This window comes from Botrytis fragariae (assembly GCF_013461495.1).
Source record: "Botrytis fragariae strain BVB16 chromosome Unknown tig00000012, whole genome shotgun sequence".
NCBI lineage: Eukaryota > Fungi > Ascomycota > Leotiomycetes > Helotiales > Sclerotiniaceae > Botrytis > Botrytis fragariae.
The window spans coordinates 2,379,292-2,405,501 of record NW_023500989.1 but is presented as its reverse complement, the minus strand read 5'-3'; the positions used below and the strand labels follow the sequence as shown (position 1 = coordinate 2,405,501).

The following is a 26,210-nucleotide window of genomic DNA, read 5'->3' as shown; positions in this document are numbered from 1 at the left end:
TCACGGGTTTGCGACAATATTAAATTGTTATCGTTCATACATATTTCAAGGTATTGTTGTCCATATAAACCACATACCGAATCGCTTTCGACCACACCCACGTGCCAATACCAACCCAGATATCAAAGATGCCGCGAATGCGAGTTCGAGGACCCGAAGGGACATCCACCATAACTCTTCCCGACGATGCCAAAATCAGTGATCTCATATCCGAAATCACCTTGAAGACATCTCTCACAAATTTCGATATTAAATATGGTTATCCGCCAAAACCGCTTCTCCTTTCTCAAAGCGAGCCTTCATTACCTCTGAGCAAGTTGGACATCAAGTTAAATGGCGAACAACTTACAATTAGCTCAAGAGAGGAACGTAAATCTGTGGCATCACCAAAATCGACTTCACCTTCTAATTCTAAAACCTCATCTATCCCGCCTCAAGTAAAAGATAGACAAACAGCAGAGGCGAAGTCATTTTCTTTCTCTGGTATGCATGGTGATGCGAAAAATGCATCGAATTCTGCAGCTCCCGTGTCACTTTCGCGTAAGAGAGGTATCGCTGGAGATGTACCTGAGATTCCAATTCCGGAACTTCAGGCTACACTTGGTTAGTCTTTCATCCAAAGATTATTGTTCACTCCACTAACATCTTCCAGTCCTCCGTGTCATGCCAGACGATAACTCATGTCTTTTCCGAGCTTTTGGAACGGCAGTTCTTCCTGGTGATGACCTTTCCATGCATGAGCTGCGATCCGTCGTAGCTTCTACCATTCAAGGCAACCCCGAACTTTATAGTAAAGTCGTATTAGAACAAGAACCCGATGACTACTGTCGCTGGATTCAAACCTCTGATGCTTGGGGTGGAGCTATCGAGATGGGTATTTTGGCCGAGGCCTTTGGTATAGAAGTTGTTTGTGTCGATGTTCAAGTATGCCATCCCCTTTTCAATTATAATTGACATTTCCATTCCCCACGAGAACCCCAATCCATTATGACCTTCAACCCTAATCCCACAAACTAACAATGCCCAGTCCCTCTCCATCCACAAATTCCACGAATCTGGCTCCAACAATAGATGTGTTCTGGTCTATTCTGGAATCCATTATGACATGCTAGCCCTTTCGCCCTTCTCCTCAACTCCCGAAAATGACGTTCGAGTTTTCGATAAGTCCGACGATACCATAATTGCTAAAGCAGTAGAACTATGCTCAAAATTGAGAGAAAAGCATTATTATACTGATACAGGGGGAATGGCTATCAAGTGTAAAGATTGTGGCGTGATTATTCATGGGGAAGCACAAGCGGCAGCTCATGCGCAGCAGTTGGGCCATTACAACATGGCTGAGGTTGATACTTGAACTTGTGGTTATGGTTATGTTTATGATTATGAAATGGTCCGGGTTTGAAGAGAGCGAATGATAAACGAAATACACAGATGGATTTATTGAGCTCGTACAACTCATAAATATCGGCTGCCGCAAAGATAATCGGCTAGCTACTCATCAACTAAATGTCCACACCAGGGGGGCATTCAAAATGAATTGAGCTAGATCTCGATGGATAGGATATTTATAGAGGTCGGAAACACGTTGGATTTGATGATGGAAAATATGGTAGACACATAACCTACCTACCTATCTATTATACACCCAATCCCGCTCTTGCTAAGCAGAGCTCATGCCAATGACTATTACACCCTCACTACACTACACTTCACATCATCGAGTTTCATATAGCATCTCCTCACCACTGTAACATCGCAGTGATAGAAACGCTGATAAAAAATAAACCATCAAAACATACCACTCTATAAATACTCCACCTTCGGACAAGTCTCTCCCACCCCCAACTTTCAAGATGTGCCTAAGTTCGAGAAGAGGCAGGACAAGACAAGACTCAATAATGAATCCAGTACATAGTTGTTTCAGGGAGAAGGAATTGAAGGACAAAGAACGAGATCATGGAATAGAATAGATAGTTCTACAACGCTCGGGGTTTGACTTTGTCAAATTTTAGAGCCTTGGAGGTAGTAGGTAAGATTTTTTTTTTTTTTTCTTGTTTCCTCGAGCAACGTTCTGTATCTGGCTCATTATTTACGTACTTGAAATGAAAGGAGATAGGCACTTGGAGGCATTGGTAAATTCTGATGTACAAGGAATCTTTACGTAGATGTCTATATCTCGTTCATCGATATAATGCTAATGCTATACCATGCCATACCATGCCATACCATGCTCGCTCTGCTGAAAATATCTCATATAAAGGGACATGTAGTATGACTCTCATCATCCCATGAATTCATCAAGATACTAAATGCACCAACTATTCTCATTCCTTCAGCGATCTAAGAAATAGCTCTCATAGTCATTTCCACCACGGCGAAAGTACCCGCACTAACCGGCATGGCCCTCAACAATGTAGGGAAAATGCCTTTCCAGAATCCTCTTGCACCTTCTGCTCTCCACGTCTTTGCAAAACAGTCTCTCATACCGTTGTATTTCATCTCCTTCCCGAAGCCATCACTCTGCATTTTGCTCTTCACAACATCAAACGGATAACTAGCCAACCATAAAGCTTCTCCGGCTAGACCACCATAGAAAGCAATTTTCCAGCTCGGAATATCTTTGCGTTCGATTTTGTTGCGCGCGGCGTCGCTATTCATCATGTATTCGAAAGAAAGGAACCACACACCATAAGCCTGCGCTTCTCGGATAATGGTAACGGCCTCACCGCGATAGAGACCCTTGAGAACGCCTTCATGGGCCGACAGTTTCCGAACACAATCCACGGGACCATTGTAGAGTTTTCCTGCACCGTGAGGCTGCGTTTGTAATCTGATTCTCACGTGCTCAATGGGACCCGAGATACCAGAGTTGGCGATACCGGCAAAGGCACCTGCCGCATAGTATTGTGCATAGGAAAGACCTGGGGAAAGAGGGCTGCGGGAAGTGTTGTAGTTTTCCAGGTAACGACGGGCTTGGTGGAAAGCTCCAAATTGGACGGAAACACAGGCTCCAATACCGATCAAAGGCGTGAGGGTACCTTTGTAGAAGGCGAGAGCACCTTCATTGCGGTAGATGGTTTGGGCAGCTTCAAGAGCATTTGCATACTGTGTAGTGGTTTGGAGACGAACTTTGACTATATCAAAGGGTTGACCTGGGGAAGAGGTTAGATTATTTTCTTGTGAAGTGCTCGTTATGTTGTTTCCATCTTAGAACAAGTATGAAAGAAGATCCAGATTTGACCTTAAAACCTATGGAATATCCGCCAAAAGGCATATGCAAATCCACAAACCATTGCCATCACTCGAAGACAATTTCACTTCTCGACATATCTCGTTACCTCCACGTGATTATCCCAACCAACCCCAAAACATCCCCCAAAACACCGCAGTATGAAAACAACATCTTACTTACCCAATAGAACCTGAGCTACACCCCCAGCAGCCCCGGCAAACAAGTCCTTCAAGGTTCTCTTGAAGCCCCCCTCTTCCAGTTCCGCTGCTACGTCCGCCATTTTGTTTAATCTGTTCCTTTCCCCGCAATGCCAGGCACGTTCCCTGACACCTTTTCAACTTCTGCTTCTCCAATTGATAATTAAATCAATTTGTAAATTGAGGATCGGATAGAGAGGATAAAATCTAGTCAGAGATCTAAATCATAAATCGGATTGGAAAGCAAGTGAAATTTCGAAAGAATCGTTGGCCTTTTGAAGTCATCTGTTATCTACAAAGAAAAACACACCAATTCGCGCTTGTCATCGGAGTCGTAAGCTAGCCAGTGATGATGTGCTTTTCGCTTAGATAACTTTGATTAGGTGTATACATGCCTAGATATTGAGGCCTTTGGGTGCAGATTTCAATATGAAGGACATTTAAAATCGCCTTGAATAGGGGCTTGTACATGTTTGGTGATGAGCACACTTTGAGAAATTATATATCACTCTCAAATTTACAATAGGAAGTTGCTTTCCTCACAATCTCAAATATCTCTTCAGTCTATCATTTAATATACAAATTAAAATCTTCAATTGACGCTGTGAGGTGTCAAAAGAAGAGGAACCAAATGACGCCTAGGCAACATGAAATGACTATCAAGGAATGAATGACATATTACTACCCGATCAATTTTCGAATGAAGATACACCTTCATCCAGACAGCCAGAAATCCACCGCCGAAAAATGCTAATGATATCATCTACAACATGATCATACCCGCACCTGCCATTCCAGCAACCACGAGATAGGCACCCAATTGCAACAATCCCAAGTCGAAACGTGGGACGATAGTAGCACCGGCAGCACTCTTCTTAGTAGAGGTGGATGTACCAGATGAGCTGCTTGAAGATCCAGTACCAGTTGGTGCGCTGGTAACAGTTCCAGTTCCTGCGGTTCCGGCTTGGCTGATGAGACTTGAGCAGGTTGAACTCTTGGCGCCAGTTTGAGTCTTAGCACTGCCGCTGAAGTCACAGGCAGTAGCGACTTTGCCTTGGTTTTGGTAGTATTGGTCAAATACGAAAGACAATTGTTGAGCGCTTGTGCACATGGAGTAGGCACCGTAAACTCCAGTGGTAGCATTCTTTGAAATGCCATCACAGGCAGCGCTGTCCAAACCACAGACATAGTCGAAGAGATCGGCACTGGAGTTACCGGAGATACCGCTGTTGGCGACACAGGACAAAGACTTAACCATACATTCGCAAAGCTCGGCGTTTGCGATAGGAGGAAGGTCGCTGGAAGCAGCCCAAGCGGTACCGGTTGCTGGGCATGCTTGTGCTACTGTGTTGGTAACAGTGTAGGAGGCAGAGTTGGTGAAGCTAGGAGTGGCAGAGGCCAATTGCTTGGACAGAGCAGTGAAATCAGCGAGCTTGCTAACAGAGCTTCCTGAAACCGAAACGAGACCTAAAGATTTGTCAGCTTGTGCTTCGAAAAAGTTTGCAAGTCATATCTTACCATAGTCATTTGCCTCTTGGAAGTACATGTAGACGATTCCACCAGACCAGACTTCAGTCATCTTGTCGCCGTAAATTGCCCCGACCTCAGTAAATTCACGGGGTTGGACAGTGTTGCAACCGTACTCGGCAAAGAATGCAGGGACGGAGTAGTTGGCAAATTCGAGAGTTCTTTGATCATATCCGGACTCAGTGTAGGAAGAGTCACCGCACCACGAGTAGATGTTGTAACCCCAGAAATCGATGGCAGAATCAGCATCACCACAGTTGAAGTAATGAGCCAAATCAATTCGAATGTTGGCATCATCGTTGGTAGCATAACCAACACCGATAGTGCGGTAGCCCTTAGTCTTGATGTAAGCCTTCATGTCACGGACGGCAGCTTTAACGAAAGCACTGGCGTTAGTGTTGTTGACATCGTTGGAAACTTCGTTACCGGCAAAGAAACCGAGGACGTTTGTGTAGTTGGCCATGGCACTGAAATTTGAATGTTAGCACACGGAGAACGTGATGATGAATTGATAATCCTCCTCCTTCATAATGCAAGTGAAAGGCCAGAGATATTGATATGACGATGGGTAACAAGTACAAGATATACATACTCAACAACGCCGGCATAGGTGGCGAAGAGATCGGTGTTCCATTCTGGGTCGCTTCGATCGATAGAGGATGAGGGGTTAGACAAATCTTGGATAAGATAGATTCCGGCATCGTTAAGCAATCCCATGCAGACGGAGTGGTCTAACGAGGAGTTGATCGCGTAGACACGGATGACATTGGTGCCAAGCTCTTGAAGGAGAGGAATGTCACGCTTGCAACCAGCTTCATCTGCAAGGGGATCGGTAAAAGTAGCGTCGGAAGTAGTGTTGGAATTAACGTCTTGTTGGTATGCTACACCACGAATGAAGAATTCGGTACCGTTCTCGTAGAAGAAGTGGGAGCCCTGATATATGAATTAGCATTTAAAGTGACCTCCAACAACGTCGGATGGACCGATCCATGACATACCTTAATGACGATAGAAGGGAGATCAGCAGCGGCAGCAGACGATGCGAAAAAAGCACCGGTCAATGCCGCAGCAGCTGCTGAAGCAAAGCCAAAGGTCTTCATGATGCTAATTGAAATACCAATGTGTGTATGTTATAATGTTGGTTTTGTTGACGATAGATAGACGTGAGAAGTTGCTTTTGATGATGAGATGAAAGTTCAAGAATCCAAGCCCAATCAGATTGCTAGCTAAAGATATTTCCGTCTCAGGTGAGTTTTGAAATAGGGAAGAACGAGTGTGTTGGTGATGTAATCTCTCCTTCTCTAACAACGACTTGCACGGCAGATGTCCTAGTTAAAAAGAAAAAAGAAATATATGTTGTGTTTTAACGAATGACTGTCTTCCTAACTAGAGTGAGTTGGAGATGGGATTGTTGGAGAAATGGAAAAACAGCAAATGAATGTCGAGAAGTAACGGAAGTGGAATGATTAACACAGTCCCATTAAGAGTGGCAAGGAGATTTGGATTGGAAGAATAATTTAGGGGATACGGGAGAATGATTCAATGGTATAAATTCGGAGTGGAGATGGGTACGAAAGTACTTTGGTACTTTGGTAGAGAGAGTCGTGCTAAAGAAAGAAATGTTCCTGGACTAGAGATTAGATTGGGTCTGTTGGTCCAAATCCTCTTTTATCCCGATTGCCTAGCTGGGAAATTCAGGAAACTTTCATGTGAGAAAAATCTGCTTAAATCTACTTAAATCTACTTGTGGGAAAGAGAAGCATGGGAAGGAGCGTGCCGGTAGTACGGCAAGAGGGGAAGGAACCAATCAAATGGACGGATTCCATTGGATTAGATTCTTGGCTATTCGTAAGGTTCATACGTAGTACATGCCTCTGAAGCACCTAGGATGCTAGGTAGGTAGGTATTCTTGACCCTGTTGTTGGATTGCTGAATCGTGACTGGATGGATGGATGGATGGATGGATGGCTGGATGGATGATGAATGGATGGATGATGAATGAATGGATGAATGAATACCTAAATAAATGTACCGAGTACACAAAGGGAGTATGACATGACATGAATCACCACACTGCCACCAGCACTCCATCAACTTGATCAATCCTACACGTCGCTCAAAACCACCTCACAGACAACTCTGGCGGTCATGGATACAGTGTGTGGCACCGTGCGTTACGGATTGCTCACAAACCCACCTGGTACTTCTCTCGATGATTACAGCGTTATTTCTGGACACTTGCTAGGGGCCTCTCAAATAATCTGAACGTACTCCGTAAAGCTTAAACACGTCCATGGTTTGGTCTGGGATATTGGTTGATCCTAATTTGAATGCTTCTCGAAGCACTGCCCCAACTCAAAGATTAAGGAGTAATCATTGGACTGATAACTCGGACGGGTTGGTATGCATTGAGAAGTGCGAATGCGAGAAATCGAGACATGTAGTTTTGGAATTGTGTGGATTTGGAGAATCAATCATCTCATCAAAAGGGTATATATGATAGTATCCAGAAGGCACACCAATTAGATGAAATTGAAAGTAGACATTTGTTTCGGCTTTGCTGAGCATTCATTCGATTTTCCCTCACAGAAGATTGTTGTCAAGACCTCCCTACCTACATAGGCAGTCGAGTATAAAATATCCATCAATCCTCAAGATCTCGAATACGATACAATCTCTTGCATTCTATCCTCTATTGATCGGGAAGGCTTGACCAACAGCTTCAGTCTGAATTTGGCATCACTGGTAGGCTGAGCATACTAGGTACATAAAACAACATCTTTTCAGACGACGCTGATACAGGATTATCTCTCATTCGCATTCCCTCAAATCAGCCGCCTTGACAAAGTCGTAGTAAGCTCGTATTAACGTAAGTGAATGTTGAGCCATGTCACTTCTCCCCTCCAATTGTTGTCGTACAGCAAGGCGAATGTTACACTCCCGTATCACGTTCGAAACATAACGTTCCCGAGGACCTCGAGGATTTTCATGTCAATCGATTGCCGATATACAGTCTTTCATCACATGCTGTCATCGAGATAGTACTTCAATGGAAAATCATACAGAGTGCCCAATATCTACTGGCAGCAAAAGCCCCACGATACTTTCACTTGTCATCTAAACGGCTGTCTCTTCAAAACGCGTCTTGGTGCACCACCTTCAACTTCAGAGACATGCTGGATCATGTACGGGCAGAAATGTTTGATGGTGATGGGAAATAGGGAGATGGTTGGTTATATACACTTATTGAAAGGTTATTTGCTCTTAGTTTTGGCTCTGCAGTAGTTCCCCATCAACATTCTCTGATATCAGTTCAACCTTACCAATCAATATCGTATTTATCCTGTCGTATATTAAGCTTCGGACATTATTATTACAGTCGCCACCCAACTGGAACATAGTTTGATCTATTTTAGGAGACTAAAAGAGGCACGAATCAGGATAAACTAGCCCGATCAGTTTTTCACAACCCGTCTCTATTGTTGATCGGATGGGAAGCCTTCGGAACCCCGGGAGTCTAGCATAGAAAAGAATGAACGATAAGTAGTGGCCGAGTAGGTAGTTCGTTGTTAAGTAGTCCAGGCTAGAAGAAATTTCAAGCACTTCTAACTTCTGAGTGGGTGGGTTGTCGACGCGCTTCGATGATGGATTTCAGATTCCATAGGAGCGGGCAATATCACTCTTCCATCTCTACGTGATTCAACGGAATAGCTGCTGCTTTTCGAGGAAATTAACAGACCCGGTGCAATCTCCAGAGTACTGCTCTACTATCGAATTTTCAAACATTTGAAGCAGCACTTTATATAATACAATTTTTAGGGGAGTAAATATCGATTCCGACTCCGACCCCCTGTCGATAGCTCGAGATCTTTCCGAATAAGAGTGGTCGTATACCCTGGTCGATTTGCAAAGTATCATTCATGCATGCACCGCCTTTGTTCCAACTTGACTGTGGCACATACCCACTCAACGCATCCACTTACCACCGATCAGTTGCCGTTTTATCCCCCTTTTCATCTCCTCTGGACCGTTTGGAAGAGGGATCGTCTCGTTCCACTCGGGATATGACTGAGTGTCGTCAATGGCTGCACCACATCAAAGGATTATCAATAATATCTATGCGTGTATTTGGTATGAATTTGGGTACCTGTGAGACGGCCTGACGGCCAATCCGATGAGGAGACAATAGTAGGATCGTAGATGTAAATATGATGATCTGGAATAGAAGTGAAGCTCTCAACAGTAGGAATAAATAGATTGATGCAGATAAGAAACCATTATGGATACGTCCCTTTCGGTTAAGGCTCATAAGCAGCAGGGGCAAGAGAGGAGACGATGATGCTGTGCCATGATAATCCATGGTCTTTTCTTTTGAAAAGCAATTAGAAATCGATGGCGATAATGACATACAATAGAATAATACCATGAGGCATTAAGATATCGATAACATCTGTGGATTCGAGAGAAGACAAGCTTTTGACAACGAATAGACTTGGGGAAGAGCAAGACGCATCAAGTCAATGGCTTAGTCGAATTGAATTGAATTGAATTGAATTGAATTGAATTGAATTGAAAAGAAAAGAAAAGGAAAGGAAAATTGGAAAACACCTTCCCATACCGGTACTTATTTTATCGACCTTTTATTGCCTATATATATATCTATCTACACATGGTGCGAGTAGCTCGAGCGTAGGTAGATGCTTAGCAATGAGCGAAGCTTTCAGCTGGCTGTACGGAGTATGATGTATCTATCGGTAGGTATGGGTCAAGACTCAACTGATGCGCAAGCTTGTTGCGTGCCCCTGAGTTAGCAAAGTGGTTAACACGATGATGATAATGATAATGATCATGATTCTGTAATAAATGAATGAATTTAATGAAAAGGGCATGGAGCTGGCAATCGGAAGACAAAAGCAGCAAGGTGAAAATCCTATCGGCCCCTGGCGACTAGGCATGATCCGGACTCTAGAACTTTCCCCTCCCAATCAAAATCAATTGTCAGCATTATCTGTCTCCTGAATCTCTCGAGATACCAATCCTGAGTCCTCGGTAGGTAACAGACGAGTCAATCCAACTTATTAAACTGAACCATTTCAAAGCTTCCCAGTTCCATTTATTTGGCCCCCTAGTGCATCCATCTACCTAGAATGTCTAAATTTATTCTAGACGTTCGCTACTGACTACCTCGAGATTATTGTCCACATGCGTACCATCTTAACTTCATGGGGAAGTATTCTTCTCTCCCTTTCATTGCCCAAGATTGTCACCACAATGCTGATATTTGAATCATCTGAACCAATGGAAAGCGTGAGGCCACCACCAACCATAGGAACCAGCCTCTTTTATTTTGGGTCGATATCACTTGTCTCTTGACTGCTCGCCCCCCAAGCTAGATATTTCTGCTGGTGCACTACAGTCCGTACCAGACTACCAGATTGACTACCAGACTAACTACCAGACTACCAGACTACCATACCGGACCAGACTCCAGCCAGTATCTATTTGGCTATTTTGTAGATCCACCCAATTCATATCTTACTGACGAAAACAACCTTCCCCCCCCCCCCCCGCTCTCTCCCATCTCAAGAAATAAATAACTGTCACCCTGTTTTTAGTGCCAAAATTGATTTTCTCAATGAACCGTAGACCGAATTTCCTTATTATTAAGTTAATTACCTAGTAGTACTCTAAAAATCCCTCTTTGCTCCTCTTTCACAACTTTTTCACTCTCTTCCTCTCCCTAATCTCTCATTCTTGGGAAAGATCACACACACCTCGACAACTATACCAACATCTTTGGAATAGACCCTCGGGAGAAAGGAAGGAAATTCTTTTTTCTCAGTGTGCTTCTCTCTCTCTCTCTCGATTCTTGTTTATTACTTTGTTCGTAAACTGGATATTGTAAATCTTTAAACACTCGTTCAGCGCTATTTTTCCTGTTTCGTTCCATTTAGACGCGACAGTATCAAAAGTTTACTAGGTAGTTCGAATTCGTAGGAAGGACAACAAGCCGCCCTAACGAAAATCAACAAGACCAAAGCAGCAACGAATCAACCAAAAATAAAGGGGGAGAAAACAGAAGGGAAATCTCACACCATTTGCTTCCTTCTCCAAATCATCAACATATCTTTTTTTTTAATTGAATAGTCACTCTTTACAACTCATTCGACATTCTCTCGAAAAAGTAAACTTTATTTTTCGAAAGGAGGTCAAGTCCTTGTATCCTCCATTTTATTCAATTCATCCTATCGAAAGATTCACTGTTAAGACGAGCAAAATCGGTCTTATTTAATTTACATCACGACCATCATTTTTTGACCGCATCTCAAGCATTTTGCTCAGCCCATTTTCAATTCAAGGCCTGCAACGGAATCATTCACTCTTCCAATGTGCCTTTAATTTGTGAGTATCAATTTCATTCTTCGTTTCATTCACCTTTCCAATCCGCCACGAAGGCCGGGGCAAAGGAACGGTACTTTTACGCGCCAGTTCACCTCGGAAGACCTTTGGAGATCTCAATGTTAACATTCCATCCATCAGTAAATAATTTAACACGCAATCATGTCGGGACACCCACAACAAGGTGCTCAATACGACGAGGGCTACGGTCATCAGCCCGGTAATACCGAATCTTATTATCAGGACGAACACGGAGGTCAACAATATTACGACAATAATGCTGGCTACGAGCAAGGTCATGGAGGCCATCAGCAGCAGCAAGGTGGTGAAGGGTACTATGATGAATCGTGAGTGGGCTTGGGTGACTTTTTTTTTTCATAGATCGGAAGCTAACTACACTTTACAGAGGCTACTACAATGCTGATGCCAACAATCCATATCACCAAGAGGGAGGATATTACGAAGGTGGCGATCAACACCAAGGCCAATATCAAGATGAATTCTACAACGACCAGTACTACGAGCAGGGTGGTGCAGCAGCTGGCGAAGCACCTCAAGGCAAGCGTCGGGGCGATTCAGAAGAGGATTCTGAGACTTTCAGCGACTTTACCATGAGATCAGACATGGCTCGAGCCACCGACATGGACTACTATGGCCGCGGCGATGAGAGATACAACAGCTACAACGAGAGCCAAATGGGTGGTCGTGGTTACAGACCGCCATCTTCGCAGGTTTCATATGGTGGCAACAGATCGTCCGGAGCATCAACGCCAAATTACGGAATGGACTTCAACAATGTCCTTCCAGCTGGACAACGATCCAAGGAGCCATATCCCGCCTGGACCTCAGACGCTCAAATTCCTTTATCGAAGGAAGAGATCGAAGATATCTTCCTGGATTTGACCGCCAAGTTTGGATTCCAACGTGACAGCATGAGGAATGTGTACGATCATTTGATGATTCTGCTCGATTCGAGAGCTTCGCGTATGACTCCAAATCAAGCTCTCTTGTCCCTCCATGCAGATTACATTGGTGGTGACAATGCCAATTACCGAAAATGGTATTTTGCCGCTCATCTCGATCTTGATGATGCTGTAGGATTTGCCAACATGAAACTTGGCAAAGGAGATCGTCGTACTCGTAAAGCCCGCAAAGCAGCCAAGGCGGCAGCACCAGATCCTCAAAACGAAGCCCAGACCCTGGAGCAGATGGAGGGCGATAACAGTCTCGAAGCTGCTGAGTACAGGTGGAAGACCCGCATGAACCGCATGTCTCAACATGACCGAGTGCGTCAATTGGCCCTCTACCTCCTCTGTTGGGGTGAAGCCAACCAAGTCCGATTCATGCCCGAACTTCTCTGCTTCATTTTCAAATGTGCTGATGACTACCTGAACTCGCCTGCTTGCCAAAACTTGGTTGAGCCGGTAGAGGAATTCACATATCTCAACCATATCATAACGCCTCTGTACCAATACTGCAGAGATCAGGGTTACGAAGTTCAAGATGGTAAATATGTTCGCCGAGAACGTGATCACAACGAAATTATCGGATACGATGACTGCAATCAACTGTTCTGGTATCCTGAAGGTATTGAGAGAATTGTTATGGAAGACAAGTCTCGCCTAGTGGATCTCTCTCCCGCGGAACGTTATCTCAAGCTCAAGGATGTCAACTGGAACAAGGTCTTCTTCAAAACGTATCGCGAAACCCGTTCCTGGTTCCACATGTTGGTCAACTTCAATCGTATCTGGGTTATTCACATCAGTGCATTCTGGTTCTTCACTGCTAAGAACTCCCCCACCCTTTTGGAAAAGAATTACAAGCAACAAGAGAACAATCAACCTCCAGCCTCTGCACAATGGTCTGCAGTCGCTTTGGGTGGTGCCGTTGCAAGTCTTATCATGGTTGTTGCTACAATTTGCGAATGGTCCTACGTTCCTCGTCGTTGGGCAGGTGCTCAACATTTGACTAAGAAGCTGTTGTTCCTCCTCGCTGTTCTTGCTCTCAATGTCGCTCCCAGTGTCTATATCTTCATCATCCCCAACACACAAAAGACGAAGATTGCTTTGATCCTGGGTATTGTCCAATTCTTCATCGCTCTGATCACCTACTTCTTCTTCTCGATAATGCCGATGGGAGGATTGTTTGGTAGTTACTTGACCAGAAACTCTCGACAATACGTTGCCAGTCAAACCTTCACTGCGAGTTATCCTCGCCTGACGGGCAACGACATGTGGATGTCTTACGGTCTTTGGATCACGGTCTTCGGAGCCAAACTTGCTGAATCTTACGTCTTTTTGACTCTGTCCTTCCGTGATCCTATCAGATACTTGGCTAGTATGGAAATTTCCTACTGTGCTGGTGATGCTATTATTGGCGACGTTCTCTGCAAATTGCAGCCCAAGATTCTCCTTGGTATCATGTTCGTTACTGATCTTACGTTGTTCTTCTTGGATACTTTCATGTGGTACATTATCATGAACACTATCTACTCAGTGGCTCGATCCTTCTACCTCGGTGTCTCTATCTGGACACCATGGAGAAATATCTTCTCGCGTCTTCCAAAGCGTATCTACTCTAAGGTTCTCGCCACCACTGACATGGAGATCAAGTACAAGCCAAAGGTTCTTATCTCTCAGATTTGGAACGCCATCGTTATCTCCATGTACAGAGAGCATCTCCTTGCTATCGACCACGTTCAAAAGCTTCTCTACCATCAAGTTCCATCTGAACAAGAAGGCAAGAGAACTCTTCGAGCCCCAACTTTCTTCGTTTCACAAGAAGATCATTCTTTCAAAACGGAATTCTTCCCCAGTCAGAGTGAAGCCGAGCGTCGTATCTCTTTCTTCGCCCAATCTTTGTCAACTCCTATCCCAGAACCACTCCCAGTCGATAACATGCCAACCTTCACTGTTATGATTCCTCATTACGGAGAGAAGATCTTGTTCTCACTGCGTGAAATTATTCGTGAAGACGAGCCATACTCCCGTGTTACTATGCTTGAGTACCTGAAGCAATTGCACCCTCACGAGTGGGACTGCTTCGTTAAGGATACTAAGATTCTTGCCGACGAGACCTCTCAATTCAATGGCGATTATGACAAGGATGAAAAGAACACTGCCAAGAGCAAGATCGACGATCTTCCGTTCTACTGCATCGGTTTCAAATCGGCCGCTCCTGAGTACACTCTCCGCACACGTATCTGGGCCTCTTTGAGAGCACAAACTCTTTACCGTACAATCTCTGGTTTCATGAACTATAGTCGTGCTATCAAACTTCTCTACCGTGTGGAGAACCCTGAAGTTGTTCAAATGTTCGGTGGTAACTCTGACAAGCTCGAGCGCGAACTTGAACGTATGGCCCGCCGCAAGTTCAAGCTTTGTGTTTCTATGCAACGTTACGCCAAATTCAAGAAAGAGGAGATGGAAAACACCGAATTTCTTCTTCGTGCTTACCCTGATCTTCAAATCGCTTACTTGGATGAAGAAGCTCCTCTTGCCGAAGGTGAAGAGCCACGTCTCTACTCCGCTCTCATTGATGGTCACTCTGAAATCATGGAAAATGGAATGCGCAGACCCAAGTTCCGCATTCAACTTTCTGGTAACCCAATTTTGGGTGATGGAAAATCCGATAACCAAAACCATGCCATTATCTTCTACCGTGGTGAGTACATTCAACTCATTGATGCCAATCAGGACAACTATTTGGAAGAGTGCTTGAAAATTCGTAGCGTTTTGGCCGAGTTTGAGGAAATGACAACCGAAAACGTCTCTCCCTACACTCCTGGTGTTTCCAATCCTAAGGTCGCCCCTGTTGCTATTCTCGGTGCTCGTGAATATATTTTCTCTGAGAACATTGGTATTTTGGGAGATATCGCTGCCGGAAAGGAACAAACATTCGGTACACTCTTCGCACGTACTCTTGCTACCATCGGTGGTAAGCTCCATTACGGACATCCTGATTTCTTGAACGGTATTTTCATGACTACCAGAGGTGGTGTTTCCAAAGCTCAGAAAGGTCTACATCTCAACGAGGATATTTACGCTGGTATGACTGCACTTCTTCGTGGAGGTCGCATCAAGCATTGCGAGTACTATCAATGCGGTAAAGGTCGTGATCTTGGTTTTGGCTCGATTCTTAACTTCACTACAAAGATTGGAACTGGTATGGGTGAACAAATGTTGTCAAGAGAGTACTATTACCTCGGTACCCAACTGCCCATCGATCGTTTCTTGTCCTTTTACTACGCCCATCCTGGTTTCCATTTGAACAACATGTTTATTATGTTGTCTGTCAATCTGTTCATGATCTGCTTAATCAATTTGGGAGCCCTCAAGAACCAGGTCATTGAGTGTAATTACAACGTCAACGTCCCCATCACCGATGCGCTCTTTCCAACCGGTTGTGCAAACATCATCCCTATTACCAACTGGGTCTATCGTTGCGTTATCTCTATTTTCATTGTGTTCTTCATTTCCTTCGTGCCCTTGACGGTTCAGGAATTGACAGAACGTGGTTTCTGGCGTGCGGCTACTCGTCTCGGAAAGCAATTCTGCTCTTTGTCACCTTTCTTCGAAGTTTTCGTCTGTCAAATCTATGCCAACGCTGTCCAACAAGATCTTTCTTTCGGTGGTGCCAGGTATATCGGAACTGGTCGTGGTTTCGCTACTGCTCGTATCCCCTTTGGTATTCTCTTCTCTCGATTTGCCGGTCCTTCGATTTATCTCGGAGCTAGATTACTGATGATGTTGTTGTTCGCAACCATCACCGTCTGGCAAGCTGCGTTGGTCTACTTCTGGGTTACTCTCCTTGCTTTGTGTATTTCACCATTCTTGTACAATCCTCATCAATTTGCCTGGAACGATTTCTTCATTGATTACAGAGACTATTTGAGATGGTTGTCTCGCGGAAACTCTCGTTCCCATGCATCAAGTTGGATTGCTTTCTGTCGTCTCTCGCGTACCAGAATCACAGGTTACAAACGCAAGATTCTCGGAGACCCATCGGCCAAGATGTCTGGGGATACCGCTCGTGCCACGTTCTCCAACCTTTTCTTCGGTGAAATTGTTGGACCGCTCATGATTGTCGCTCTCACCTTGATTCCATATCTCTTCATCAACGCTCAAACAGGTGTCATCCCAGCGAACAACGATGGCACCACGACCAAAGCCACAGCCGCCTTGATCCGTGTGGCCATTGTAGCCGGTGCCCCTATTGCAGTTAACGCTGGTGTATTGGGCGCAATGTTTGGTATGGCTTGTTGTATGGGGCCCCTTCTTGGTATGTGTTGCAAGAAATTCGGATCGGTTCTCGCCGCTATTGCGCACGCTCTCGCCGTCGTTTTCTGCTTGGTATTCTTCGAGGCCATGTTCTTCTTGGAAGGATTTAACTTCGCCAAGACTTTGTTGGGAATGATTGCCTCGGCCGCCATTCAAAGATTTATCTACAAGCTCATTATCAGTTTGACATTGACCAGAGAATTGAAGACCGATACATCCAACATCGCCTTCTGGACTGGTAAATGGTATTCCATGGGTTGGCACTCAGTTTCCCAACCTGGCCGTGAATTCCTCTGTAAGATCACTGAGCTTGGAATGTTTGCTGGTGACTTCGTTCTTGGTCATCTCATTCTCTTCATCATGCTTCCTATCATCGCCATTCCTCAGGTTGACAAGCTTCATTCTGTGATGCTCTTCTGGCTTCGACCAAGGTATGTTTATTTCCACTACATCACTCACATAGGTTCCAAGCTAACTTTCTCCCAGTCGACAAATTCGTCCTCCAATTTACTCGTTGAAGCAATCCAAGCTACGAAAGAGACGTGTTTGGAGATACGCTGTCATCTACTTCGTTTTGTTCATCGTCTTCCTTGCCTTGTTGATCGGTCCACTTATTGCCGGCAAGATGATTCTGTCCGATAGCTTGACCAGTAAGATTCCATTCAATCTTTACCAACCTACCGGCCAAAATAACAACGACACTCGGGGCTATAACGAGACCGGTACTGGCTGCGTGACTTGCTCTGGTGCTACTGCCACAGCGAGTGCCTCTAGCACAGCCGCTGCCAAGGTTAGGCTCTTTTAGAATGACGGTGTTGTATAGATGACTGCTAGGGCTGTAATATAGAATGGTATGGTATGCAGTACATTAAAAAGATCTTTGGAATGGATGCGTGGCCATCGTCACTTCATGGGGTGTTTTTAAACTTTGAGTTAGGGTGTTTGCATGGTAAACGGCTTTAGATATTTGTTTTTTGTTTCCTTTTCCCTCCTTTACTGTTCCATAATGACCCGAATGCAATACTGGATGCTCAGGCTTCGATCACCTAGAGTCCAAATTACGGCTGTAATATGTTCTACAGCGCGAAGATAATACAGAGTCTTTACTACAATGAATATGAGTAAATTTTTGGTTATCCCAATTTCTTTAGATGGCTGATTACTGTGACGATTGCAATGTGACCGAATTTTCCAAGCATTCATGCAATGCTAGCCCAATCTATTTGAATGAAACGAGGGAACTCTGACGTGCCTCCTTTTCCCTCGAAGAGAATCGTAGCATGAATTTCACTAGCTTACTAATTTTCTTTGCAGCCCACATCACATTCTAGCTAGCTAGTTATAATAAATCGATAATCTACACATATAGTCCTTGAAGAAGATACAATACAATAAACAATAGTATCTTTCGTTTGCATCGTTGGTATCTATACGGATAGTGACAATATATATCTCTCTTAAGCCCACCTGTTCAACTTGAACTCCACGGACATTCAATTACGCGAAGCCGACAGCAAGTCGCGATAACCATCATTGAACAAGCCAGCACTTTTTTGTGCCAGTACGAGTGGAAGCGGGAACGTTTTCTACCAATCGTCCCTTTAACATCATACTCAATTCTTTTCTCTGATTCCGGCCAACCCGATTGCTATCAACATGGACCTTCAGGACATTCAATCGTACATGGTCTCGTCCATAAATGAGATCACATCGACTTTTCAAAAGGTGCCTGGCTCTGCCATGCTCATCCGCTATATTCAATCAAGTTATCAGGATGATCCGGTCAGATCTGTTATCGAATTGGTTCTGGTTATCTTCTTCATCAGATATTTGCTGGCACCTAGTTATGTGACGCATAACAATAATTTTGTTCAGTTGACGGAGGAGGTGAGCGGTCTTCCCCAATCAGATTGGTCTGCGAGTCAAAGTTATGGAAACTGATCTAGTAAATTACCAGGAAATCGACGACTTGGTAGACGAGTGGCAACCTGAGCCATTGGTTGCAAAGATGACTCCTTTTGAAGAGGCAGACAGTGAGAAAACGCCCATCATCGTAGGGTGAGTTTGACTTCCCCTTCCTCAACATTCTGTTTATGCAGTGTGCTAATATAAAGAAGGCCTACAGGACCAAAATCTAAGCTCTCGAATGGCCGCACGGTAATGAATCTCGCATCTTATAACTTCTACAATTTCGTTGGCAATGAGCAAGTCAAAGAAAAGGCCATCCAAACTCTCCGAACTTATGGTGTAGGACCTTGCGGACCCCCTCAATTCTACGGCACTCAAGATGTACACATGAAAACTGAAGCGGATATTGCATCGTGTTTGGGAACTGAAGGATGCATTGTATATGCTCATGCATTTTCTACGATTTCAAGTGTGATACCAGCATTTTGCAAAAGAGGTGATATTATTGTGGCGGATCGAGCAAGCAATTACTCAATCAGGAAAGGTCTGCAGATCTCTAGAAGTACAGTCAAATACTTCGAACATAACAATATGGAAGACTTGGAAAGGGTATTGCAGAAGGTGGTTAAGGAACAAGCCAAGAGACCGTTGACCAGAAGATTTATTGTCACAGAGGGATTGTCAGAAACAGTTGGTGATTGCGTGGACTTGCCCAAGCTGGTAATTATCTCAAATCACATCCTCATGCTCATATGCATAATTGACAAATCATTAGATTGAACTCAAACGTCGTTACAAATTTCGCCTAATGTTGGATGAGACATGGTCCTTTGGAGTTCTTGGTAGAACGGGTCGCGGTCTTACGGAAGCACAGAATGTGGATGCATCGCAAATTGATATGTTGATTGGATCATTAGCTGGACCTCTCTGTGCCGGAGGTGGATTCTGCGCAGGCTCAAACGATGTGGTAGAACATCAGCGTATCACTGCTGCTTCCTACACTTTCTCCGCGGCTTTGCCGGCTATGTTGGCTACCACCGCTAGCGAAACGCTCAACATGCTACAGACTAATCCTGAGGTTTTGGTACAATGTAGAGAGAATATCAAGGCAATGAGGGCTCAGCTTGATCCGAGAAGTGACTGGGTTCACTGCACCAGTGCCGTTGAAAACCCGGTGATGCTCCTTGTTCTCAAGCAAGATATTGTCAACTCCAGACGTCTCAGTATCGAGGAACAAGAACGTATCATGCAAGAATGTGTCGATGAGGCAAGCAATTCTATCACTTAATATTGGTTCTATGCGCTAACTTGTATACAGACACTCGCCAATGGAGTAATGATCACTAGACTCAAAAGTATGCCAGTCTACTCGGGTAGCAATGGCAAAGATGAAGAGTGGAAATTACAACCAGCACTCAAAGTATGCATTACGACAGGACTCTCGAAAAAGGAGATTGAGAAGGCTGGTGTCGTTATTAGACATGCTATTACGAAAGTCTTGACCAGAAAGGCGAGTAGTAAGTTGGCCTTGCCACTGGCCTAAAATTATCGTTTCCTCGGCTACATTTCTAGTAGCGGGGTGTTTCTTTTTACATGATAGATGATGGATGATGGATGAATAGGGGGTTATTGACTTTAGCGGTTGGGAGAAGGGGCTGTGAAGGGGGCTAGAAGAGGATTGAAGAGCTGTAATGTATAATAATGGGGTACGTGTATTCGATGTGAGTATAGACCGATATACATAAATTAAAAATTACGAATGAATATCTTCACTTAGTAATTATTATGGCACATTGCACTTTATGGGCGGCTTTTTTTTTACTCGCGAATGAGATTGTTTGTAGACAAATATAAATTTGGACATTCTATGTTCATTAGATTTGTTGTCTGATAAATTTGAGGCTAGCTAGGTGGATGTATAAGTTTAAATCGGATGTTAGTACGTGAGTAAATTGGGAACGGATGGTAGGTAGAAGAAGAAGAAGAAGTACATGAGATGTTTCGATGGGGTTATTTTGGGCGAGAGTCCAGGTTTGGGTTTGGGAGGTGGAAATGGAAATGGAGGGCAGGGTATGGAGTAGTTCGAACTCCAGAGAGTGGTTGGGGTTGGTAAATTATTGATTCAGTGACAGAGATGATGTATGCGTATGCTCTTTACCGCCGCTGAAGAAAGGGTTTGCACGTTGAGAAGAATCTAGCAGGGAGGACTCTCTGTACTCTGTGAAGTACCAAATTTCCACTTGTTAGACAGATTACTTCCCCTTCTGTCTGGTTCACCGTCTATCTTCTTCCTTCTTCTTCCTTCTTCTTGAATCTTGAATCTTGGACTTTTCTAGAATGTGATGATGTACTTACTGTACGAGTAGATGTATCCCAGGGGAAAATATAAAAAAGGTCAATCTAATGAACGAATGAATGAATGAATGAATGAGCTTTATGGATGAATAATGGATGGTAAATAATGAATAATGGAGGTAAATAATGGATAATGGATAATGAATAATGAATAATGAATAATGAATAGGCCGGTAAATATGCAGGTACCAATCAATCAGCCAGTGACATTCGAATGGTACCTGAAAGGATAAATCGAAGTCTGGAAGGAAGACTTGGCGCCTCGTGGGCTTGTTGATTGCCGCTATAATGGAATTTTAGGGCAGAGTGAGAGAGTGGCAGTGGCAGACAGACTGGCAGCCTGGCAGGGCATGAAGGTTTATTACCAGGAGTCCAAGTCTAGGAGTTGACTGGGAACTAGGGGCTGCGACGGATATGTCCGGTAGACTGCAGTGTTTACCTATGACGAATTGAATACATGCCTCAAGGAGTTACAATACATCACATCACGTATTACCATGTTGAACTTCTCACTCACACGCTCTCCCATACTCCCATAGAACAGTATTTCAATTCAAGTCAATCTGTACCATCAAAATCAATCACATGAACAGTTTTACTCCCAGAACTCAAGACGCAAGACCACTGTGGGGGGTAAATTTCGATTTGCACAATTGATCTTGCAATCGGGCTCGGAAGATTTTGTGGTGCCATTATTTCGCATCGCCAATGTTCGTCCATCCATCGGTTACGTCTTACAATAGGGAAGGAGACCCATTCTTCTGAGCACCAATCTCGATCCAATCGGAGGACCGTGGTAGGGATTGCTGCAGCCCTGTTCTGCAGACTGTACCTGACATGTACACCGACCGGCGGCCAGGATTTGGAGATTACTTCGTTCGGCGGCTGGGTGAAGTGTTGCGTGAGGGATTGATCCAATAGGTTGTGCTTTGGGGGCGAATGCAGGAATCGGCGGGAAGGGGGGTCGTTTGATTAAGGACCACGTAGGTCCTGGGCGATTGCTAGGATCTCTTGAGTAGATAGGTGGGTTTGGATAAGGTTCCGGATTCCACAATTTCTCTGGGAAAGGGTTGTCACTTGTAACATTGCGAGCGAAAAGTTTTTGTGTGCGTGGTCTGGTGAGGTTTGGTTGGTGAAATGTTATGGGTTGGTGATGCTCGCAAAGTGGAAAGTGGGAAGGGAGAAAGAACGGTCGGGAAATAGAAGGTTCTCTTAAGCTTTTAAGTCTTGGCTACACACGACATTGGATCACTACTGGTGATACCCAAGCAACGTTGAGGCAATAATTTATATAAGGTTGTTATTCGGGGCAACGCATTGCATAATAGTCGGTTTCACAAATTCGGGGGTAGGGCAGGTGTGATGAGATTACAATTTACGAGCAGGTGGTAGGTGGTAGGTGGTAGGTGGTAGGTACACCAAATGATGAGATGAAAATTGAGATGCAGAATTCCGACTTTGGAAGGAGAGGAAGATATGGTCGAGAGGAATACATATGGTCGAGAAGTCGAGAAGAACAGAATGATCAGAGTCATAGTCAGAATCACAGTCAGAATCACAGTCAGAATCACAGTCAGACCCAGATGGGATTGAGATTTGGAGATGAGAAGGAGTTCTAACATTATTCTATGGACTGTCAGAAAGTGTCAGAAAATATTACCGTGATATATAAAGTGGATATATATCAAGACTTATATTAATATGGAAAGAGGTGGTAAATGGTTTGTAGTTGTAGCACTCAGAAATCCTTGTTTCATCCACTTTATTGATCTCCCATTTCATTTCAACTTGCTTGCCACAAAAAGTTCTTCCATGTGGTCGCTCTTGAGTTTTGAGTCTTCATCGAGGGCTTTGGGGGCTTTGACCAGACATGACCTTGAAGACGTGAGATGATGAAGTTGGGATGAACCTTTCTTCGCCTTCTCTTTCTCCTTCTCCTTCTCCTTCTCCTTCTCCTTCCCCTCCGTCTTCCAAAACAGAATCAAGACCCCGTATGTTCTCTTCGTCTCTTACCCCATACATGTCATGGTCATGGTCATGCCGCCTTGACTCTTTCCAATCTTCAGTCAGTACTTCATTACTAGGGAATCGTTAGACTGTAGTCTCGAGTCTTCGTAAGTCATAACTTATAACTTATAACTTATATTTTATATCTTCCATTCTCCATTCTCCATTCTCCACACAATATTATTCCTCAAATTACCTTGACCGGGGAAAAGAAAGTTGCTCCTTCTCACCTTCTAGACTTTGGGATCTTCATAGATACGGAGGGGCGTCTCTTTCCTTTTTGGTCCAATCTCATCGTCAATTAATATCTCTCTCTCGTCATCCCCGGTCAACCTCCACCATTACACCGTTGTACCGGTGTTCGGATTGGAATTCGACTTTGACTGTGATCATTCTGTGATCTTTCCTTTCCTTCCTTACCTTTCTTTTACATCGTACTTCACCCTCACTTGATTGGCCCTTCACTTCTTGACAGTCAACACCAACCCAAAAAATCTTACTCTCCACTTTCTTTGGAGTGAATTGCGGAGCGGAGCAGTAAATTAAACACAAAAAAAAAGGAACGTCAACCTCTTCTTGGGTACCTGGATACCTGGATACCTTGGATACCTGAGATAAGTAAGTGCTTCCGTAAACAAAACCAAGCCTCCTCCTCCAACATCAACAATAATAATCTCTATCGTTGGTTCCTTCCTCGACTTGTGATTTTTATTATCATTCTCCACCTCCAGAATTAATAAAGTCTCTAATCTCTTTTTAGAATTTCGAATTGATCTTCGAATTCTCATCACTATCCTTCAATATCACTCACACATTCACATACACACACACACACTCTCTCTCTCTCTCTCTATATCACCGACGATTTGATAATCAGTCAAATCTCATAACCTTCCTTTTCATTTATTTCCTGGACCTAGACGTCTTTCAGAAATACAGTCGACAATTACAATTGCAAAATTTGCCGCGCATCTTTTGCTTGCATTTGCCCAACACTCATTTCAATTACTACCAAGAAAATACAACATTCCTGTCGTCCTTGATATCCAATTGAGACTAAGCCTTCTTGACGTCAACATTCTCAAGATCATATTTACATTCCAACGACCTCGAAATCTAAGGTTGGTTACTTTTGTTCCTGTTATCAAACTTCACCAAGCCATTCTTGCGGCCTGTAAGGTCCTAGAGTCCTAGAGATCAACATGGGATTTCCTACCCAAGGAGTTTATTTGACTCCAATACTTTGGATCTTGTCCTCCTCACAATCTCATGACAAATTCATGTTTCATTCCTTGTCTTCTCTTTTGTTTATCTTGTCAACTCTACATTGAACCGTGAACTAACCGCTGGCCGGCAATAGATAGAATCTATTTCGACTTTCAACCCAACACATTCTTTCTCTCAATATCACATTCAATATGAAGAGCGCCATCCTGTCCCTCGCGGGTTTCTCCCTTGTCCAATTGACTTTGGCTCAACCATTCAGTATGTATTTGCTGGCGCAGTCCATTCTTACAATACTTATTGACACCTCACAGACCGTCATAATGCTCACCGGGCCATTCACGACAAGAGAAATTTGGTTACAGTGATTGATACTGTCGTCGTCGAGGCTACCGAAATTCCAGAAGTCATCATCTATGTTAGCACTGACGGTACCCCTCTTTCAACTACTACCGAGTATCTCGACAACGAGCCAACGACCATCTATCAATCGAACCCATCTGTCGCTACCTCGAGTGTCGCCACTACGACTACTCCAGTTGTCGACGTCCAAGCTGCCGCTGCTGTTGCCGTTCAACCATCCACTCCAACTACTGCCGCTGCTGTAAGCACAACAGCAGCTCAAGTTCCAAGTGTAGAAGTCTCTGTCGCCGCCTCCATCGCAGTTTCTGTAGCTTACACTAGTGCTGCTGCCCCAGTTGCCGCTACTTCTACCAGTGCTGCTGCTCCCGTTGTCAGCTCTTCCAGCAGCGCTGCCGTTGTTTCGATCCCAGTTTCTTCGAGCTCTTCGGCCACTTCTTCCGCTGCAGCCGCATCCACCTCAGCTGTCGCTGCATCATCGGGAGGATATGGATTCGCATACTCTCCTTACATGGCCAATAACGCTTGCAAGACTCAAGACCAAGTAAACGAGGACTTTGCCGCAATTCCATCATCATACTCTACCGTCCGTATCTACGGAACAGATTGCAATCAAGTCGCCACTACTTTAGTAGCCGCCAAGAAGTATGGTTTCAAGATCTTTGCTGGTGTATATGATTTCGCTGAGGTTTCATCCGAAACTCAAGCAATTGTCGATGCTGTTGATGGTGACTGGAGTTTGATCACTACCATCTCCATCGGAAACGAGTGGGTCAACAACGGTGTGACTGATGCTGCTGGTGTTGCCAGTGCCGTCGCTACTGCTAAATCTATCCTTTCTGCCGCCAATTACCCTGGAAAGGTTGTAGCCGTTGATACCTTGGCTGCGACTAAGCTTTACCCAAGTCTTTGCGACAATGTTGATTATTGCGCCGTCAATTGCCATCCTTTCTTCGATACTAACACCGCCGCCGATGCTGCTGGTACCTTCCTTAGCAGCCAAATCTCCGAGTTGAGAGCCCTCTTGTCCAACCCTGATATGGATATTGTTATCACTGAGACCGGATGGCCATCCGCTGGAACATCTCACGATCAGGCTGTCGCCTCTCCCGATGCTCAGACCACTGCTATGGCAGCCATCAAGGATCTCTTCGCATCCAACGCATCCAACGTTTTCCTTTTCAGTACATTCAATGATTACTGGAAGGTCAACACCGCTGCTCTTTACATGGCAGAACAATCCTGGGGATACCTTGGAAATTCTCCTTCTGATGTAGCAGCTGGCTTGGTCTAAATTCTCACGCAGACCTGAATGACGATCTGATCTAACCTTTGGAGTATTCACGGCGTTCTTTGGGGGTTATAACCAATATGTACATACATGTGGTGTGAACATACAAAACTTTTTTCTGCTATTATTGTGCTTGATGGAGTGGAAGGGATTGATGAATGGAAATCTGAGATAAAACATGAGTGTATTTCGTACTGTTGAGAGCCGACTGTTGGGTACTAGGCTCCGAGTATATATTGCGCGCGATTCGTGGTGGGGAGATTAGATGGACTGAGGATGCAAAATGGTGCTGTGAGCTTGATAGGATGAAGATACTTTTCAATTGTACATATTGTAGTTTTTATTTGGAGGGATAAAAGAGAGAAATGACGATACCAACCTGAATTGATGATACAACAATCGGGGAATTTTTAGTCTGAGTTTGTTTCGTG

General features: G+C 44.2%; 7 protein-coding genes across 7 annotated transcripts; 4 read left to right on the top strand and 3 right to left on the bottom strand.

The window, feature by feature from the left end:
• Nucleotides 1–128: 128 nt before the first annotated feature.
• Nucleotides 129–1,354, top strand: Bfra_002960 (putative zinc finger protein; the record flags this gene model as incomplete). The annotated part of the gene is made up of 3 exons (XM_037333373.1): nt 129–603; nt 653–924; nt 1,028–1,354. 3 exons carry the CDS (start codon nt 129–131, stop codon nt 1,352–1,354), a joined length of 1,074 nt encoding a protein of 357 aa, XP_037195501.1.
• A 986-nt stretch (nt 1,355–2,340) lies between these two features.
• Bfra_002959 (putative mitochondrial carrier protein) lies at nt 2,341–3,512 on the bottom strand (the record flags this gene model as incomplete). Its single annotated transcript, XM_037333372.1, has 2 exons — nt 2,341–3,152; nt 3,413–3,512. The coding sequence occupies 2 exons, from the start codon at nt 3,510–3,512 to the stop codon at nt 2,341–2,343; spliced, it is 912 nt and encodes a 303-aa protein (XP_037195500.1).
• A 680-nt stretch (nt 3,513–4,192) lies between these two features.
• Bfra_002958 (putative 1,3-beta-glucanosyltransferase gel4 protein) lies at nt 4,193–6,056 on the bottom strand (the record flags this gene model as incomplete). The annotated part of the gene is made up of 4 exons (XM_037333371.1): nt 4,193–4,896; nt 4,948–5,423; nt 5,549–5,889; nt 5,955–6,056. The coding sequence occupies 4 exons, from the start codon at nt 6,054–6,056 to the stop codon at nt 4,193–4,195; spliced, it is 1,623 nt and encodes a 540-aa protein (XP_037195499.1).
• A 2,599-nt stretch (nt 6,057–8,655) lies between these two features.
• On the bottom strand, nt 8,656–9,447 carry Bfra_002957 (uncharacterized protein; the record flags this gene model as incomplete). Its single annotated transcript, XM_037333370.1, has 2 exons — nt 9,367–9,447; nt 8,656–8,851 (listed from the first exon to the last, which is right to left on the bottom strand). Exons 1-2 carry the CDS (start codon nt 9,387–9,389, stop codon nt 8,656–8,658), a joined length of 219 nt encoding a protein of 72 aa, XP_037195498.1. The 5' UTR covers nt 9,390–9,447.
• Nucleotides 9,448–11,517: 2,070 nt separating this feature from the next.
• On the top strand, nt 11,518–17,439 carry Bfra_002956 (putative 1,3-beta-glucan synthase component gls1 protein; the record flags this gene model as incomplete). The annotated part of the gene is made up of 3 exons (XM_037333369.1): nt 11,518–11,702; nt 11,762–17,065; nt 17,121–17,439. The coding sequence occupies 3 exons, from the start codon at nt 11,518–11,520 to the stop codon at nt 17,437–17,439; spliced, it is 5,808 nt and encodes a 1,935-aa protein (XP_037195497.1).
• An 851-nt stretch (nt 17,440–18,290) lies between these two features.
• On the top strand, nt 18,291–20,085 carry Bfra_002955 (putative serine palmitoyltransferase protein; the record flags this gene model as incomplete). The annotated part of the gene is made up of 5 exons (XM_037333368.1): nt 18,291–18,521; nt 18,592–18,692; nt 18,752–19,262; nt 19,318–19,809; nt 19,861–20,085. The coding sequence occupies 5 exons, from the start codon at nt 18,291–18,293 to the stop codon at nt 20,083–20,085; spliced, it is 1,560 nt and encodes a 519-aa protein (XP_037195496.1).
• A 4,237-nt stretch (nt 20,086–24,322) lies between these two features.
• Nucleotides 24,323–25,782, top strand: Bfra_002954 (putative cell wall glucanase protein; the record flags this gene model as incomplete). The annotated part of the gene is made up of 2 exons (XM_037333367.1): nt 24,323–24,389; nt 24,443–25,782. The coding sequence occupies 2 exons, from the start codon at nt 24,323–24,325 to the stop codon at nt 25,780–25,782; spliced, it is 1,407 nt and encodes a 468-aa protein (XP_037195495.1).
• Nucleotides 25,783–26,210: the final 428 nt, after the last annotated feature.